The sequence below is a fragment of the Corvus cornix genome, chromosome 1A, assembly GCF_000738735.6.
Source record: "Corvus cornix cornix isolate S_Up_H32 chromosome 1A, ASM73873v5, whole genome shotgun sequence".
Classification (NCBI taxonomy): Eukaryota; Metazoa; Chordata; class Aves; order Passeriformes; family Corvidae; genus Corvus; species Corvus cornix.
In genome coordinates this window covers 60,223,618-60,243,370 of record NC_047057.1, presented here as the reverse complement: position 1 = coordinate 60,243,370, position 19,753 = coordinate 60,223,618, and the positions used below count along the sequence as shown (strand labels likewise).

The following is a 19,753-nucleotide window of genomic DNA, read 5'->3' as shown; positions in this document are numbered from 1 at the left end:
CAAGAACATTATAATCTCTTGCAGTTTTAATTAAAAGGTAAAGTCGTTGCTTTCCTAGTAAGTGCACCCTGCTGTATCATTCCAGAGTAAGGAGCCAATCTGTCTTGTCCAATACTGCTAATTTATTCTTTGTGAATTAAAATGCACATCTTTCTCTAGGTGCTATTTGCTCTTTCAAATAGCTGATTTTAGTCAAACCATGCAACTATGGCATATGTCAGGTCTGAAAGAGCAAGCAACATGGTAGTAGCACCAGGTAAGCTACACATTTGCCATGCAGCTCAGTGCTGTTTAGTTACTGTTGTTTGGGAATAAGAATAATGACATGCCAGGAAATACATCCTTGAATATGAGCTGCATATGTCTTGGAGTGCAGTTCACAGTTCTGGGCACCAGCTTAAAAAGCCCTCAGTGGTTTTCTGAGTTATCTGCAGAGTGTGTCTGTCTCTCAGGAGCTCTACAGTTTTCCTGAGCCACTGTCCACTAACATGAGTGGGAGTCTCTTGGTTTCCTTTGCTCAGTCTTTTTGCAAAAACAGGTTTTAAAAACTGCCTATAATAAAGTTAAATTGCTCCCACCTCTGTGATTCTCACGTTAAATGTGTTGCCCACAACTGCCTGAGGAGATGCCTCTTTTTACCTGTTAAACTGGTGGTCAGATATCCCAGCTGCTTCATGTTGTGCCTGGGTCTTTGTCTTGGTGGTGTGTTCCTCCTGCAGACCGAAGGGACTCAAGGTTCCATCCTGCCAGGGGGGAGAACAGGGGAAGCCTCGCCTTCTCCTGGAGTCTTCAGCACTGGTGAGGTCTGCTGCCTTCTCTCTGCAGGGAGTGCTTGTGTTTCTGTGTGTCAGGGGACTCTTGTCCAGACTTCTGCTGCTGTGACAGCTCCAGCTCCAGTTAGATCACGTTTTCTGCCAGCCCTTTTGGCTGCAAGTAGAGGTGCACAGTGACTGGAAGCACCAGTGAGGCCATTGAGGGTTGAGAACAGGACTACACCTGCCTTTTCTGTGGTTCCTATGGGTCCTCTGTGTCCAAGAAGCACCAGGTTTCATCCAAGACTATTAAAAATTACTCGATTGTTTCTCAGCCCTGCATTCATGTCTGTTACCTGAACTTTTGTCTAGTTAACAATTTGCAGTGTCTTCTTTGAGGCATACTTTGATTAGCAGGGCTAATGAGGCAGTGGCTGCCTGGCAGACTGGAGCAATAATTTATACCAGCAGTTTACAAGAAAAGAAAGGTTATAAGAGGAAAAAGGAAAGTTAACTGTGTAAGTCACAGATTCTACAGAGAAGAAGCTGCTGTTCAGTGCAAAGTATTGCCAGACCAAAGGGGACGTCAGTCTGAGAGCTTAATTCTGTGCCATGAGCCATTTCTCTTTCCCCCTTATTCTTTCCCTCATCATAAGACCTGTGCATTAATGGGATTCCAGAGACCATTGCTCTTCTAGGAATCAATATCTGTCTTACAGATGTAACTGAGCTAGGAGACTTGATTCCCATGGTGCTTTTTACCCTCAAGGCCAGCATGCTGATACACGTTTTTTTTTCCTTGGACTAATGTCTGGGGCATAAAAGCCATGCTTGACACTGCTTTGTGGTTTTGGGGATAGGCAAAAACCTGCAGAATGTCTGGAGAAGGTGAAGTTTGGTGGAGTTTCACCATGGCTGGGCAGCTGAGAGTTTGTCTATAAAAAGGGAGGGCTTGTGGATATGTTGTGGCCAGATTCACTCAGGGGCTGGGTAGCAAATGTACGTGCATGGCATATTGTAAGTTTTTCCTTTGTTTTGCCTCATTAATTCTGAGGACTATAAAATATAGAAGGGATACCTCACCATGTGTCCTTAATGCCGTGCATTAGGTTTTCTGTAAGCGTTACCTGAGGTCAGCCAGTTACTGAGAGATGAAAAATGGTTTAATGAAGACATAAAGCGTGATTCTTGGCCTGTTTATGGTAGGTTCTGAAGTCTTTATGAAGAAATTCTGCAGAAAACCTGTAAAAATTAATACCTCTTTCACAAACAGAGCTGTAAGGCTTTAATGCTTCTGGCAAATAATATACACCTCTAAAGCGTTTGAAATAAAATGTGTTCCTTTAGGTAGTGAAGTGCTGTTATTGTATGTCCTTAAAATGGCTGTAACTTTTCATGCAGAAAAATTAAATTGCATGAAGCAATGTAGCCAAATCAGCAAAGAAGTGCAGATCTAAAGCTGCCACTGGATTCTTAATCTTGCCCTTGGTATTTAGACATCGCTGCACACATGGTTCCCTGCTGGAGGATCCCCGAGGACTGGTGGTGTTGTATGCTTTAAGATGGCACTGAAGCTTTCTTTGGAAGCTTTTGGTGGAGCAATAGCATAGATCTCACTGCAATCCACAAAGCCAAGGACATTTGGAGTTTTGCTCTTGTGAATACTGTCTTAAAACCTGGTTGAACGCACCTACACTAACACATGGGTTGAGACAAGGTCCTGTGTGCTGGCTGAAGTGTCAGGTCTCCTAATCTAAAGCATTCTCAGGTTTGATGACATCAGAGAGTTGTTTCTATAACTTAATAACTGCATAGACCATGTGAGACTTGTCACATTTTTGTAAAACCTTTGATTCCTTCCCCCACCTCCTTTTTTTTTATAAGCAAGATTGAATAATATATTTGATTTTTATGGACAGGTTAATGAAGGTTGTTGGGGTAGTGGATGCACATACATTTGTCTTTTCTGGTCATTAACAGATCTCCTGAAGATCTGATCAGACCTTTCAGTACCTGACGGGAACCTACAAGAAAGATGAGGAGGGACTATTTACTCCAAGGGCATGGAGTGACAGGACAAGGAGAATGGCTTCCAACTGACACAGAGGAGTTTTAAAATGGATATGAGGAAGAAATTGTTCCCCTGTGAGGGTGGGGAGGCCCTGGCACAGGTTGCCCAGAGAAGCTGTGGCTGCCCCATCCCTGGAAGCGTCCAAGGCCAGGCTGGATGGGGCTCTGAGAAACCTGGTGGAAGGTGTCCCTGCCCATGGCAAAGGGGTTGGAACTGGGTGATCTTTAAGGTCCCTTCCCACTCTAACCACTCTGTGATTCTATGTGGCAGCTCCCATTTAGGTACTTAATTTTCAGAAGCATCGAGGATCCAGCTGATCGCATCCGTAATGAAAGCTGCTGGGTGTAAAAATCCTTTTGAAAATATGGGCACTTTTAAAATTTCTGGGTAGGGAGATGAGCCTGGTGGGAAACTGCTCAAGCTAAAAAGAGCTGAGCAGTTTTCAAAATGGAGTCCTAGGAATGCATCTTTCACCCCTCTGTGTTGAGGAAGACTGAACAGCAATGGTAGTAAGAGCAGGCTCTGTCCCTCCATGGCAACTAGGGACCAGAGCAGGTGCATGTAGTTAATTTTTAAATAAACAAGGCTGCATGTTGGTTCCCTGGCATCCCTTGGGGATTTCTGTGGAGCAGAGGACTGCTGGCTCTAAAGGGATCTGCCAGCCTTTGAGACTTCCACTGAGTATTACCCTCATCTTCTGCACAGTTCTCTTCACTGTGTGTGAAATATCCAGAATTCTGTGGGTCCTGGAGAGCAAACTGAGGATGCTCCATAGCAATGGGCTGGGAACAATTGGAAGAAAAAGCATGAATTGCCAGCTGCCTTTGACAGTTGTTTTTCTTACTGAATATGGTATTTTGTCACTTACCATCCATACTGTATTGCATAGCAGATTGTTGTTTACTTTTATATTCTGCTTTTAGAATTTTTGCAACCAGTAAATGACTTATCAAGAAAATATGTTTATGTAGAAAATGAAGTGTCAAATTATCTACTGTTTCGATTACTTGGGTGGTTGTTATTTTTTTCCCATAATTGACTCCTCTGAAAAGCCTTTCTTCTCAGAGAGGCCGCTGTGTTGTCAATCGTGCCAAATTGTATGAGATTATGTGCTACAGTTTTGTGACAGAAACTGATACTCATTAGGAAGTTGTGATCACTGTAATAAAAAGTAATGAAAAGGAGATGCACAGTTGTCTATTCAAAACATGACAAGCATTCTCTTCTTTCCTCTTCTTTCAGTGTCTGTCAATCTTCAGCGCCTTTAAATTACCACTTGTGCATAGCGAATTCACTCTTCCATTGACTAATCTTGTTGAGACTGTACATTCAATAGGAGACATTTCTAATGGGTCCACTGCTTATGGAAGGCTTTTGGCATCTGACTTGTCTTGGCAGAGGGAGGAACAGAGAAGAAGGGAAAATTGGAAAAAGATTCAAGGAGATTTCCTCGCGTTCCTTGTCCTCTGTTGGTCAGTCACGCCTATGAGCACTTCTGCAGCAGTTTGCTGCTGAGAGAAGTGGTTGGTTGCACACATTAGCACCTCACAACAGTGCAAGGACTGTTCTCTCCCTGCCACGCTTCACAGCCATATATAAATGTTCGTACCTTGACCTCGAAGAAAACAGCCCAAGATGAGGTCAGCAGGTTAAGGGTGGCACTACCATATGGAGGCACAGCTCAGGCTTCTCTTCACTTATCTCTAGCAAAGTGCACATAAAAGTAATCAGTGTTCACATCTACTTGCTCTCTCTCCTGATTTAGCTCAGTTAACTAGCAGAGGCAGTAAGTTAATTTTTCCTTGATCATTGGTATTCAGGAAGCACGTTGGAGATGTGACTAAGATCAGAGCTCCCTTATTTTAGTCATTGTGTGCACATGTACTAAGAACTTAAATCTCTTTTATTGAGCCAGTGTATTTTGTCTTGCATTGTTGCAGGCTTAGCTGACAGAGAGCCAGTCCCTTTTTAAGCCGCAGTAACCTTCCTGCATGCCTTACCTCAGGGAAGCACACCCTTCCCTGCTGGGATAACTGTGCTCAAGCAAGACTGCTGCTGGCCCTTCATGCTTGTGAGGGACAGATTTAAATCTGTGCTTAAAACAGTCCAGGTTTCCAAGGCTGGACAGACAACACTGAGCATCACCAGTGCTGGTTACTGGGGGATCTTTTGGAAGAGAAGTTTCTGCCCACTTCTTATGTACATGAAATAACCTCCATGGCTTCTTTCACAAAGTAGAGCAGCTCCTCTCGGTGTTGAGACACATTAGCTGCTTCACTGCCATCCATGAATGTGCTGCTTGACTGCTGTCTGCTCCTTGGAGAGGGTTGCATTTCATCAGCATCCTGCAAAACATAGTTGTTGAAATATCTTTCTTGAAAAGAAATGCTGAATTGCTCCAGTTGCTGCAGCATTTTAACTCTGGGAATGTTCTCCCCAAGCCTGCTCTGAATTAACTGAAAATTATAGTCAGCATCAAGCAGTTGGTTAAAAAGTTTTCCAAGATGACAGCTTGTCTCCCTGCTGTTATTGACAGAAATAATGCAGTATTGAATCACTACCCATTTCAGTTGTAAATACTGAACTGGATTAAGTAGTCTTTTCTCTTACTAAAATCCTTTCCTATGCATTAATGAAATGCTGTTTGAAATGGCAGGGATAATAAGTACCACCTTAATTCTCCTTCACTTTCCTGCCTCTATCTTTTGAGATCAGTTGCATGAAGGTCAATAGTGAAGGAATGTGTGGACAGAGGGTTTATCCTTATTTTACTGATGGTGTTGGGAAGCAGGTTCATAGCTGCCTCTCACTGGTTTGTGTCACCTTTGACCACTGGTGTTCTGTGGGTAACAGGAAAGGACAGCAGTCACCTAATTTCTTTTTATTTCTTAGATGCTTTTCTAGGCTCCAGTATCACATTAGCCGAGTGCCTCACAGTCCTTGCTATTTCAGACCTCTCACTGTCCTTCCTAGAGGTGGAAAACGTGATCTACTCATTTATGGAGGTCATCCTGAAATGCAGAGACAGTGAGTAATCCCTTTTCCACAGAAGGAGTTGAATCCCATCCCCTGCCATGCCTGTGCAGCGCCCCAGTAATAGCAGAGAAATAAGCAAGATATGGTCTAGGCAAAATCCCAGCTTTCTTTCTCCAAGAACATGAGGTCCACCCAAGATGTTGTCTGATCTCTTGTCCAAAAGACAGTAACTAACTTTTTTGTTAGCTTTACACCAGGTAGACTTCAGTTTTGAAGGGTGTGCAGGAATTTTTCAAGATGAAGTGGAATTCTTCTGCCTCATTTGGGACAAACTGCAGTTGTATCTTGTTTTTGAGAAGAATATCTTCTGGACTTGTCTTAGACCTAAGTGGTTTCCTTATCATTAACCCCAATGACTGAAGCTGTTTTTTAAAGAATTCCCGAGCTTTCCAAATGCCCTCTATTTATACTTCCCTCTGCACAACTGAGCAAAAGGGATTTTGAAATGATGTTGTGAGAGATGATGATAACTTCTCAAATGAGATGTATGGCAGGGGTATTACAGGCCATGATGCAGCTGCCCAAGCTACAGGTCTTGTTGAAGGCTTACCTGTCAGCATTAAGGACAGAGTGAAATGGATGATGTCATTTATTTCATGGTTTGAAGATGAAGATGCAAAATGTTGGTTTTACTGAAGGTGCTTTCAGGGTTTGAAGGTCCTCCATGTAGTACTGTAGCTTTGCACAGGTGCACTGAGTGGTGGTCAATGCAAATACTTGTTTAACACACTGTTATGATCCAGTTTTAATGTTCTTAGAAATTCCTCTGCCTGAATTAAGGTGCAAACGAGACCCTATGCTAGTGACCATAGTAAGGGTTTTATTTGGTGGTAAATATGAGAGAGAGAGAGAGAGAGAGAAAGAAAGAAGTAGAAAATAGGTGGGGGGGACAGAAAGAGTGACAGGGACAGAATAAGGAAATTATCACCACTCCGTGCATCCCAACGATGTTTGTTGATCCTCTCCAGCTGGTCTCTTGGTGGTGAAGGTCCCCCAGAAGGCACAGAGTCCCATGGGTGTACATGCTCAGGCTGGGTGGGCATGTCGGCCATGTCCCCCTGGGGTGGGGTCAGTCTCTCACTGCAGACTCTGGGTCTCTTGCACCACGTGCAGCTCTGTGGGGCCGAGCCTCTCACGGGAAAGTCCCGTGGATGTGGCCTGTGGGGTTGGGGGTTCCACAGTGGGGCCAGTTTGTGTAATTGGAGGATGGGTGCTCACTGCCTCTCACCAGAGGCTGCACCATGCACCCAAAACCTCCTCCTCCCCCCTCGGCTGGGGGCAGTCTGTGTAAACCTGGCTTCTGTGAGCTGTGCTCTCACCCCTCACCCCAAACTCAGCTGGGGATAGTTGCAGCTGGTGGCTTTGGCCTTTTGTTGGATGCATACCTTTCCCTCAGCCTGAAATAATTAAACAATGCATTTCCCTTTATCTAATCAACAGTTTGACTTTCAGTTCAAAGTCCCACTCTTCAGGGAGGCTTTTTTGGTTGTAGCTTCTTTATAATGAGCAAAGCTTTGTATCAATGTTTGGGGCATGAACTATTTCAGTCTCTGACACACACTGGGAGAAAGAGGTTGGGGAGTGGGAGATATCCATCCTATGTTATTCCCTGTGTTATTTTACTTGATTTGAAAGGAAAACACACCATTTTCATTTTGTGTCATGAAGGGTATTTCTGATGATTTTATTTGCTTTATGCCTGTGTAAGCAGCTAGAACTTCCTGTGCCTGCCTAATGTGAGGAACCAGCCTGTAGTTTGACTTCTAGGTTTTTTTCCCTACATCATGCAAAGTCAGAAGTACATTTTTTCCCCTCTCTTTTGTAGGGACTTGAAGTATTATTTTCAAAAGACTGATTCAGAGTGATTGCACACCAGACCAGATGCAGAATGGGACCTCAAACCTGACACTAATCTGCCTCATTCACTTTGAAAAAGTGAACTCTTTGTGTGTTTCCCTTTTAAAGTCAGGGCTGAAGGCATCCTCTTTCCCTACACGCAGTAGTTGAGCTATATGGATTGAAGAAAGAAGGGAATAAGAGGAGGATTTTGCCAACAAAATAAAATCCAGCCTTGGCTTTTTACAGCAGATTATCTGGGAAGAGGGTCTCTTCAGTGTGAAAGCTTGGCCATGGCATGGTGATTAAAGTATACTAAGGAACAAATAAGAACTATTCAGGCTTCTCTCAGCAAAGATACATTTCCTTCAGTCTTTTCTTCGCCCTTGGCATAGACTAGGTTTTGGCACTCTTCCTGTGAAGAGATGCTGTCATTCCTTTCCTTTCCTCCATTCATTCCTATCTGTGCTTTGCAAGAAAGGAAACTAATTCATGTAGGTAGGTAGCACGATATTCTCATGCTTTCTTGTCCCCACCCTTGCAAGGAAGTTACTGATTCACTGAGATGCTTTTCCCATCAAAATTCACCGTAAAGACCAGTATAATCTGTGGGAACAGATGGTATTTCTTGGTAGATTTTACAGTGATAGGTACCATTGCAACCAGACTGGACAAAGGTTTCATCACGTAAGTGTAAAATCATTTTTTCACTCATGAATAACTTACAAAGGACACTGTGATTACAGATACCTGTTTGACCTTCAGGACAGCCTTCAAGCCTGGCATTCTCCTGGGACTTTTTTTTGAAGGGGGATGGTTGGCTGGTAGTGTCAGTTGGGTTTGGGTTGTGGCCTGTCATTTGAACCACACAGAGAGACTGATCAGACTGACATAGCCTCATCTCTTTACTCTCTTTCAATGTGTCTGCAAATTGCAGCAATAGATGGTATTAATAAAATACCAATAAACATAGTCAGGTAATGGAATTGCTTGCCTAGGGATGCTCTGTAATACTGGATATGCAACACTCAGTTTGCAAATATTCTTAAAAACAGGTTAAACAAACCTCTTTAAGAAATTGTCTTAGATGTGGATAATACACCTTCAGGCAAAGGAATGGTTGAGATTTCTTTAGCTCTACTTTTTGTCATTTGTTGAGCATGTTAACAAATGGAAATGTCTTGGCATATTTACCATCTATTGACCTGTAAGAAGTGATACCTTGGAAAATCAGCGTAGAAAGTTTCTGCCTAATTGGGTAATTTGCATGAATTCAGGAACTGAGGGCTTCTTTTTCAATATGCCTCTTGAGACTGGAAAGGGGTTTGACAACATGGGGGGGTGTGTGTGACATCTAGCTTTGTAAACGTGCTTTACTCCTAGCAAATATGTCTGTGTTTTTGTTTAATGCACAGGGAACAACGTCATGAGGACCATCCATGGGGTAGGAGAGATGATGACTCAAATGGTGCTGAGCAGAGGGTCTGTATTTCCCATCAGTACCCCTGACATCCAGCCAAGCATTCACCCAAGCAAGCAAGCCAGCACTGCAGACAGTGAAGATGTGATCGTAATGGACACCAAATTGAAAATCATTGAGATTTTGCAGGTAGTAATGAGGGGTGAAATATTACACAGCAGTCATTTCACGGTTCTTTATTCACCCAGTGGCCAGTTCTGTTACCTGCATTCTTACTATTCACTGGGCTGCTCATTGTAGAAATAACTCTTTGATATGAGGAAGGGTGCTCCTCTGTGTGAACAGCTGTACAGTTGTGGTCCTCACCCCGTTGTAGCAACTTCACTTTTGAAGGAATGGGATGCTGCAGAAACTTTCTCAGTGTAACTGTGCAAGGACAGAACTTGTCCTCTAATCTGCCTCACTAATGTTTCCTGAAGACAGCATGTCTCTTTCCAGTTTCTTTCACACTCATTTTACACTGGAGTGGTTGCTTGATTTAAGCATTTGATCCCTCTGTTGCAGTAGTTGGATGAAGGGCAGAATTGGCCCTGGCCCCACTGAAGTTGTGCGAGGCTGTGCACTTTCGAGGCGCATTTAATGCATTTCAGATTTCCACTGTTGGGCTGAGAACAGTCTGTGGGCTGCTGTGGTTTTCTCCCAGCTGACCTGACAAGCTGTGTGACAGCAGCCTGCCTCCTGAGATGCAGTTTTCACTTTGTGCTGTTAATGAAGTGGCACACGTTTGCTCTGTATCGAATCCCAGATTCTGCAGTGCTTAGGCCCTGAAGGAATGTTTCAGTGTTTTCTATAAATTCTCTGGATTTGTTGGTACCAATGTCACTTTTGAAGGATTCCATTTGTTCTGGCTACTCATAAATGATTTAGATGACTCTAATTACTTGTCATCTGAAAGGCTATCAATTGTCAGAATATACTCAATACGGCATTCTTTGGTTCCAGGCCTCCTTTAGTTTAAAACTTACAGTGAAAGACAAAGTGTGATGAAGTTATATGACCTAAATAACACCATTCATGTGTATTGCTTCTCATTTTCATTTGTTTTTATGCCTGAATTTCTCTCCATACTGCCCTGCTTTACTGGTTGATGCCTAGGAGGATGATTCCAGGACCTTGTCCTGTGCATTCCCTGAGGGAATCACATTTTGTCTCATCTTTCCTTTTTCACAGCACATTCAGTGCAAGAGCACTCAGGATTGAAGAACACTAAATCCTAATTTCTTACTTAATCTGTGGTTTGTTAATTAAGGATTAGTCACATGGTCAGATTACTTCAGATAAGCAAGTTGTCATATGCTGGGTGAATCGCAGTAAATGTGCATGTATATGATCCTAGCCCACAAGAAATAGAAAATAATTCAGTTTCATTTAAAATGCAATGAAGAAGGCTTAAATTAAATCATATTACCTTTCATTACTGTGTTATTAGTCTCAAAGGCGAGTAAGAATATTTTAGATTTATTGTACTAACATGCATAGCAAGTACAATGGTGATTAAAGCTATTCTATTCTCTGAAATATTTTGGTTGATAGTAATTTAATTCTCAACATATCCTATTGCTTTAAGTAAAGACTTTTTAACTTATGATTTCTATTCTGCCCTCAGGCAGAATTAAACAGATGGTCTGATAGACTTAGTCAACTGTACATGGACTTGGGAAATTTTTATTTTTAAAAATCTTGCTTGTACAATTCTGGGGTAACTTAATCATGGAACCAAAATAGACAAATCCTATTACAGTGGGTCTGGGAAGCGTGTTTGGCTTTAGCTGTAGATCAAAGAAACAGGTTGCCACCATTTGCTAAGTCACCTTTCAGATCACCTGTCACCTCAGCCTTGGAAACTCAGCATATGTCTTTCATCCCCACTGGTTGTAAAATATGTTAAATGATCTTAAAGGTGTTTGATTATGTGCTTGCATTTCCTGTGGGTAAGAAGCATCCATGTGTATAAGTGTCAGCCCATAATTTGATACTAATGCTTCCAGTCTAGTTATTTTCCTCACTATTCCAATATAAAAGCAGCACTTCCAGCTCTGAATTAGGATTTTTCCTGTATGAGTTTCCAGTTTCACAGCTGAGGAACAAAAGGGCATTTGTCAGACATCTGAGAGGGTGAGCCTTGAGCCTGTTGTGCCTTGCTATCTATCCCACTCCACTCCTTGCCTTCTTGGGCCATTGGAAGTCCAGCTGTAATGTGAAATAGTTGGTGCCTGCATGGGTTTGAAGGTTCTGATCTGGCTCTCAGGCAGTGAGGACAAGGCAGCGTGTTGGAGCCCCTGGACACAACCAGTGGTACTCAGCAATCCACAGGGCAGAGTTCAACATGTCTCAGTATGGGCAGGGTAAAGAAAGAAATCACAGAAAACTGGTGAATGTAGTGGATTGTTTTTTCATAGTGGACTTTAATAAATTTACTTCACTGTTTTTTTCCTTGTAGTTTATTCTCAGTGTTAGACTGGACTACAGAATATCCTACATGCTGTCTATCTATAAGAGAGAGTTTGGGGAAAACACTGAAAACGTTGATTGCTCTACATCATCCCCACCTGACACACCAGGGACTGCCTCAGGTAAACCTTGCTACTTCCTTTCAATGAAAAGTAATTCTGGGTAGGCAACTGCGAACACTGAGCTTAACTGCAGCACAGAGACACAGGCTGCTGCAAGTTGAAAAGCATGTGAAAAAATAAAAATCTTAAGGAATTCCACAGATATTTTTTTTGCTGGCCTGTCCTCCTCTAACAAAAAAGTGATTCCTTTTTCCCCACTATGATATTTTGTTCTTTTATGTGTGCTCTTCCCAAAATACTGCAAATGGAGAATGGGGATGGATAAGAACAGGTTTAAGTGAGGTGAATGGGGTACAGGAATGATTTGGTTTTCCAGGGAGTCTTCCCACGCACACAGAAGTGCTCAAAAGGTTTATGTGAACGCCTGCAAGTAGGGGAGAATTGCTCTAGTTGGAGATGGGCACATGTATAATACAGGGGTACTAAAGTCTTAAGTAATAAGTTATATTAAAGCCATTCTAAAGCAAAATGATGGTGTGGGAAGTGGTTTATGGTAAATATTCTAAAGTTCATGTATATGCTTTATTGGGGTTGGCTCATGTAACAAAAAATGTAAAAGTTTGATAATCTGTGTCATTTGTGGGTCACTGCTGGTGGCTAGTACAGCTCCTAGCACTTTGTGGCTTTGGTTCATCACTACAGTTCTCTTCCTCAGGAATAGTAATACACAATTTAACTCTGCCCCATATCCTGTTTGTTCTCTGCTACTCTTGCAGAAAGCAAGTTTTGCGTAGTTGGGGAATGACTAGGTAGACCTTTACTTGATACCATCTGCTCTAAAGAGGAACAGAATTCCATTTTGCTATGCAGATTAAATGATGATCACTGGCTTGCTTTTTTTTTTTTTTTTTTTTTTAATTTTTTCTTCTGATTTTTTTACAGCAATTGTTCCTGACATAGATGAAATTGCAGCTCAGGCTGAAACCATGTTTGCTGGCAGGTATATTCTCTGAAGATTCACCTCTATGTATATTTATATATCTTTTTGTTAACATATATATTTCTCATGGACTATCTCTGTTTATTCTGGGCTTATTTGCATAGCCCTTTCTCTTCCTTTGCCTGCTTGTTATTTCATAAGCTGTACTTGAACAGAAATGTGCCAGGAAAGGCCTGGATTTCAATCAGGCAAACAGCCCAGCTGGCCTGGATGGCTGTGGGATTGGCAATGACCACCCTCTTAGTTGTAAGAGAGTTGGTAGAAAGTTTTTATCATGTTCCCAAAGGCAGCTGGGGAATGGTGTACAGATGTATTAGGCTAATTTTCTGTTTATCTTATAATGCCTCACATGGGTGCTAAAAAAAGACTCTTTTTCTGGTGTACTTTATGGCCACAGCCCCAAATTTCCCGGATCAGCAGCTTGCTGTTGACCCCCAGTATTTTTCATAGACCACACGACCTGTTGCCATTGCTCTTGGTGTTCAAACTCACTGGGAAAACTGTGTCAACAGTAATCTCTCCTGTGACTCCTCAGTTCGGGAGTGGACCACTTGCCATGATCTCCTGGACCACCAGAGGCCTGTAGATGACAAGTTATGCTTGCAGAGTTTAGGAAGGGATTTCAGCTACGCTGTGAACAGATAAAAAAAAAACTTATGGAAAACACTCACACTGGAGAGTTATTACCATTATCACTATATTGGTTTAATTTTATGGGTATAATTATAATTATACCAGTAAAACTTAATTCCATTTAGACAAGGCCGTAGACTTTAAAGTTTTTCTTGGAGCTGAGGAGAAGGATCTGCAATGTGGGCACTGTGATCTTTCCTCTCTCAGTCCCTCATGCATTCTCAGTCTTTACCAGCACAAGTAATGCCTCCAGGCCCCTCCTGAACTCCCATAATGTAAAACAACACACAGCCCTTGGCATCCGCATCTTTAAAATGAACAGAGAGACCGAATGGTTTCTTGGAAACATTATTTCTGCTTTGATATGTTAAGTGAAATCTCCTTTCTGCGGTTCCACATTATGAATATGATTCCAGAAATATGGTGCTTTTGGCAATTCTTGCTATTTTTGATCATATTTTTTCTTAAGCAAAATTTTAATAGCAGCTGAAAAGGGAAGGAGTGAAAAGGAAAGGGTCAAATTAATCTCTGATGAAATGCAGTTTACTTCATTTAATTTGGATTGGGGATGAGTCTGGCTCAACTTATCCATGACATAAGTGAATGCTTTTGCACTATAGATTTTAATCACAATGTTTGACACATTTCGTAGATACTTACTTCTGCTCCACAGTGTCCATTCTGGTACCAGATTGCTGCAACAGCACGTAACTGTAGGAGAGAAGTCCTTATAAAATACATTGAAGTCATATTTATAATTTCCTTCCTGCAGCGTATTTGATTTGGTTTTAAGAGCTCTGTCAAGTGAAGATTGTGTGTAGAGGCATGTTTATCTCAAAAGCTTTTATTTTTTCTTATTTACTTGACTCTATTTGGTCCTTTTCCCACCATTTCTGTTGCAGAAAGGAGAAGAATGCAGTTCAGCTTGATGATGAAGGGGGCAGAACTTTTTTACGCGTCCTCATTCACCTCATCATGCACGACTACCCCCCGTTGCTCTCAGGGGCTCTGCACCTCCTATTCAAGCACTTCAGCCAGAGAGCAGAAGTTCTGCAAGCATTCAAACAGGTATGGATGGACTGGGTGTTATCCCAGGAAACTGAATGCAGCGAGCCTGTCCAAAGGCTGCTCTGCTACTTAAATTGCCGTTTGTTGCACGACTGTGTAATTTCCATAGAGGCCCAGTATCAGCAGACTTCTTTGGCCATATGTGCTGGTGTATATTATAGTTCTGTGCCCCCAGAAATGGTTATTTCTGGCACTGCATCCATTAGGGAAAACGTAGGTCCATGGTGAGCCTCTCCCAGTGATCCCTCAGGGACAGAACCAGGGCCTCATGTTTGGCCAGCAGTCTCCCCGTGTCAACAGTGAGACTTCCCTGTCTTCAGGGCCACTTAGGCTGGGTATTGTTATTTTGTTATTCACCTGGTGCTTCTAATTCTAATTCAGGTGTGTTTGCATGGGGCTCCCCTTCCTGATGCAGCTATGCCCAAATAGCAGGAAGGCAGGGATAGAGCCAAACCTGTTTTCAGCTTTTATTCTTTCCCTCTGGTGCACGTGCAGGCTCCATGTGTCCGTGGATTAGGACGGGGAGATCTGATGTCATGGGGCTGCATGACAGAGACGCCTCTGTTACGTAACCCTTTATAACATATGTTGATAAGACCATCTGATGCTTATTTCAGGAGCTTGGTAGCGTGTTGTCTCATCGTTATGTAAGATGGGGAGGTTTCTCTCCTGCGCAAACAGATCAATGATAAAGACCTGAAAAGCTTTTGTTTAATGTTTTTGTTGTGCAGCATAATGGCCTCCCACCAGGTATTTAAAGTTAGGCTGTGCTGGTTAGTTGAATAAATAGCTGTTATTCCCATGTAAGCAAGGACTGAGTTGCTTAATGTGTTTTTGTGAAGGATGGAAAAGGCTAATTGAGAAATAAACAAAAAAGACTGTAGAGCACATGGAATAAGAATGCCTGCAGTTGAGTAGCATTCATAAATTCTGTAAAATAACAAGGTTTTGCCAAGCCAAGAGAGATGATTATGGTGAAAACTTCATATTACAAAATAGTGAATATTTGCGCGGATGTGATGTGGTTTTAAAAAGAACATCCATATCAGTGTTGTCAGTGACCTTAATCTTTTACATGAGTATGATTTCTTAATAGTGTTTATTAATTTACTGTAAAACTGTTAGTTTTTTGGAATATTATCTTCATTAATAATCTTGGGAGAACAGAGAGTGTTACAAAGAAAGAAAATGTGTAGGTCATGCTAAATCAAGAACTACACATAACAGTGAAAAAACCCCAGATAATTTGAGCAGTACAGAAAAAGGAAAAAATGAGATTAATCTTAATAAGTGGCAACCACTCAGATAGTGAGAAATTCAATGAACCTGAAAGTCAGTCTGTCAGCTATATTCAGAGAAATTTTTCTAAGCTGGCCTAACAGTACTAAAGTCTGTTATTTTTCAATATTTGACTATGGTGGTGTAGGAGATGATTAAAATTGCTGGCCATTCTGACTTTTCTTTGGATGCCCTGATCCCTTGTCATACCATCCTTTTTTTTCTTTTTCTTCTGAAGTACAGTGCTGAAGCATTAGCTGTTTCTAACTATTGCTTTAATAATGTGTAACTGTATTGATTTAATACCATGAGCATCATAATCAGTGCATCAGAGCTCACTGCACAGAACTCAAAAGCCTGTAAATCTCCTGTGCTGAAAATGTTTTGCAGTGTATTCAAGAAGGTGAGAGGATGTTGTGAAAGATGTAACTATCCTGTTTTGGGCAACTACAGCCTCTGGCTCTGTTGAAGGTTTTTGATGAATGGGGGCTAAAAGCCTGTGTGTGCCATGTTTCAATTGCATAGGGAAGGTTGCACAAAGCACCTGGAAAGAGAGGCTTAGAATGGGAACTGTCAAGAAAATTGCCCAGCCATAAGTGCTGGTGCTACTGCTGTGATAGCTTTACAATTTTCTCCATTTCCAGGTTCAGTTGCTGGTGTCCAATCAAGATGTGGATAACTACAAGCAAATCAAGGCTGATCTTGATCAGCTACGTCTGACGGTAGAAAAATCTGAACTGTGGGTTGAGAAGAGCAGCAATTATGAGAGTGGAGAGGTGGGCGACAGTCAAACCAAAGGGGGAGAAGAGCCAATGGAGGTGGGTTTAAAGCCTTTGCTGTCAGAATTGTTTCAATATTGGTAGGTAGTTTAATGAACAGCTGCAAAATCATGGTCTGGTTGAGCAAAGTGGCAAAGCGAGAATGTGAAGTATTCTGGCTGAGCTTCAGGAACTGACAGGAAAGGAAATAACACCTCTGTTATCAATGGGTTCAATATTCTCTGCTGCTGCTTTCAGTAACTGCATTCTTATGTCACAGAGCTGCCTTCCTTTCTGGGTGCAAGCCACAGTGTGCAGCAGCACTGTGGGAATAATCTGGGAGTTTTGTGCTGGCAGTTGGGTTGACTTGCTGGAAGAAAAGAGTGGACAGTGTCCTGCAACAAAGGGAGAGGAGCACAATCAAACCCATGTTTTCAAACATCACAAGTAATTCCACTCTTCACCAAACACGAAATTGACCTGAGAATGTTGAGATTTTGTAGGTGAACTTATGTCTTAGTTTCTTTGGCCCTTGTCATACCACTTTCTCAGGATATACTCTGATAGTGTAGCTGTGATTGAGGTTTGTGGCATAAAAGTAGATAGAGTAGGCTTTCCCACCAATATTTATTCCCACTTTCCCATTTTTATCAGAGGAGGTGAGGAGAGATCAACAACTGCAATTTCTGGCACAGCATTTTCCTTGTTCTCTTTCCTGGTGTCAAGAAAGATGGGTAAGGAAGCCACCAGGGAAGTAGAAAGCCAAGCAGAGGTTGTGCATTGTGAAGGCCACACATTAGGAAAAAGCTGGAGCCATGGAGAAGAGAGAGGATGCTTGCAAATGTCTGTGACACACACGGGGCCTTTTAGATGGAAAAGCAGATTTTTGGTGGCTTCATGCAGGGGCAAATCCAACAATTCAAGGAAGAATCCCAAATTCTTGCAACAGTGTAGGTCTTACTCTTTCTCTGAACTATCTTAGCTGATGTTCTGACAACACATCTTTAGTGGTGTCAAAACTAGGGAGGAATCTGGAGATGGAGCTTAAGTATGTGGTATTTCCTTCTTTCTTTCCTCAAGCACAGCTCTAGTAGGAAAGACAATGTTCCTTTATGTATTTAATGAACTGAAAAGGTAATGGAGAAATAGAAAACAGGATTGCATCAGGATTACAAAGTTTTTTAGCTGTAATACATTTTTAAAGTGTAATTTATTCCAGTGCGTAGCCCTGATAGCAAGGAAACTCCAGGAAAAGGGGGCAAAACGATGTGTTTGAAACAGAGGCATCTCTCAATGGGATATTTTGAGTGGTTTTTTTCCCATGAGGCACCTGTGGGTCTGTATGGCTTAGCAGTGCTTCAGTAGATGCACAATATTATCTCTAGCAGATCAGAGAGATTATTGTATCAGAGCAGTAATACGTAATCTGCTGGTTAGATCATCTGCTGGTAATTCCCTGAGAGCTCTGCCAGGTTACCAAAGCTCAGAATCTTGTCCATCATTTTTTTTCTCCTGCTAAATTCTTCTTTAACAGCAAGGAGGTGTTTTTACCTGGCAAATAAGTAATATTAGATAGTCAGTACTCTCTTTGAGGCCTTAAGTCAGATGTAGGGGGTGTGATGTTGAGCATAATCTGCAACATGTGAAGCAGGTGGCTAGTTTAAGCAGATAAAAATCCCATGAGATCCACGCTTCCTTGGAATGGATACTGGGTATTCAGAGCTGGATGAACCTCTAGGTCTTTAGGGAATATGCTTCATTTGCCTGTGTTTAATTTTTCCCAAACAACATTAAAGTGCACACAAGGACTTAAATGATATTCTAGAAAACTCTTACATTAAGCCCCAGTTTCTGTTGTCACATGAAGCCTGTTGAAAGATCTGCATAAGAGTTTAAAAATATAAATTTTTTTTTTGCCTGAGTCTTCCTGGGTAATTGTTTTCACCTTAGTATCATAACCTGTGGGCCTTTTTTTTCTTCTTTTTTTAAGTCATATGACTTAAATGGATTTGAAATGGACAGAAATGGGATTTGTAGAAAAAAGGCCTTGTTCTTATAAAAGTATCCAGAGTTCTCCACAGGAAAAATGGCAAATCTTACATCCATGCAGAACTGCCTTGATAGGGACTGGAGATCAGAGTTGGAAAGAGTACTTCAAGTTAGGTCAGACATAAATGAGACACCAATAGGGTTAGGAAGAAATGCTGAAGTTGAGCTCACATAAGAGCCCTGCTTGAGAAGGGAAAATCAGATAAAGCCTGTTCACTTGGTTCTCTCTAGGAAGGGTGTTCTGGGTCTGTGTAGCTACCACAGACCATGGAAAGTGTGATTTTTATTGCCTTGTCCCTGGAGGATGCTTTGGTGGTGTAGCACCAGAAACACAGCTCTGAGGCAGAGAAACAGGCTCAGTGAAAGGACTTTAAGATGAAGCTGCAATAGTGGCACTGACAGAGTTCCTCATCTTTGCCATCTGCTGAGAAAGTCCAGCGAGGTTTCAGGTGTTCTAAACTTTCAGCACCTGTAAGCACCTGGTGTTCCCTTACTTCCTGTCTTTTCTGGTCTGTGGCACCTTGCTTTGGTTCTGGGAATGTTTGAACAAACATCATGTATACGTTGAGGTTGTGAACTGAGAATTCTGCGTGTCCCTCATTCCCCTGGTAAGGAAATACAGCATATGGAGGGCAAAGCTGTGCCATGGGGACACTGACAAGGGCCTTGCACTGCTGTCCTGCTGGGATGAGGGAGACTATTCAGTGGTGGGGAACTGCTCAGAGTGAGTGCTGGAATCTGGGTCTCCGTGGGGGGCTAGCAAGAAAGGATCTAAGACTGATGCAGAGGATTATTCCAGGAATTTTATGGAGTGAGGAGGTAGCCTCTTTCAGAAAATAAAATCTCCTAAAGGTAGGGAACTCGGGTGAGAACCTTGCTCACTGAGATCTCTATGCCTGCCTGTCCCCTGTGGAAAAGTGTGACGGAGAATGTCTATCATGGGGCGTAATGAGGCCAGATGTGCAACTGAGTGTCTTGGGGATCCCAGTGGTGTGATTATCTCTTGGTAACTACATCCCTGGCATACTCTTATGGGTTCAATAAACAATTTCTTAGTTTGTTAAGAGAAAGGATAGGTTCAGCAGTTTCATACTGATCAGGACTTCCAGGTAAGACATATAGTTCACATGGATTATAAAACTACTTTGATGGAGGAAGAATGCTGATACAACTAACAGGTAAATTAATCTTGGTTAACCCACAATCCCAGAAGGGAGGAGGGTGGTTAATTATAGCAAAAAGCCTGAAATATCTCCCAAAGTATTGATTCAAACAGCTA

At 42.1% G+C, this 19,753-nt stretch overlaps 1 protein-coding gene across 4 annotated transcripts in view; it reads left to right on the top strand.

The window, feature by feature from the left end:
- ITPR2 (inositol 1,4,5-trisphosphate receptor type 2) overlaps nt 1-19,753 on the top strand; it is a 245,697-nt gene that overhangs the window by 83,350 nt on the left and 142,594 nt on the right. For all 4 annotated transcript variants that reach the window (XM_039570501.1, XM_039570499.1, XM_039570500.1 and 1 more), the window contains 5 exons: nt 9,111-9,304; nt 11,616-11,748; nt 12,631-12,688; nt 14,224-14,389; nt 16,312-16,485. In XM_039570501.1, the coding sequence (XP_039426435.1) occupies nt 9,111-9,304; nt 11,616-11,748; nt 12,631-12,688; nt 14,224-14,389; nt 16,312-16,485 (725 nt within the window). The remainder of the gene's footprint in view (nt 1-9,110; nt 9,305-11,615; nt 11,749-12,630; nt 12,689-14,223; nt 14,390-16,311; nt 16,486-19,753) is intronic.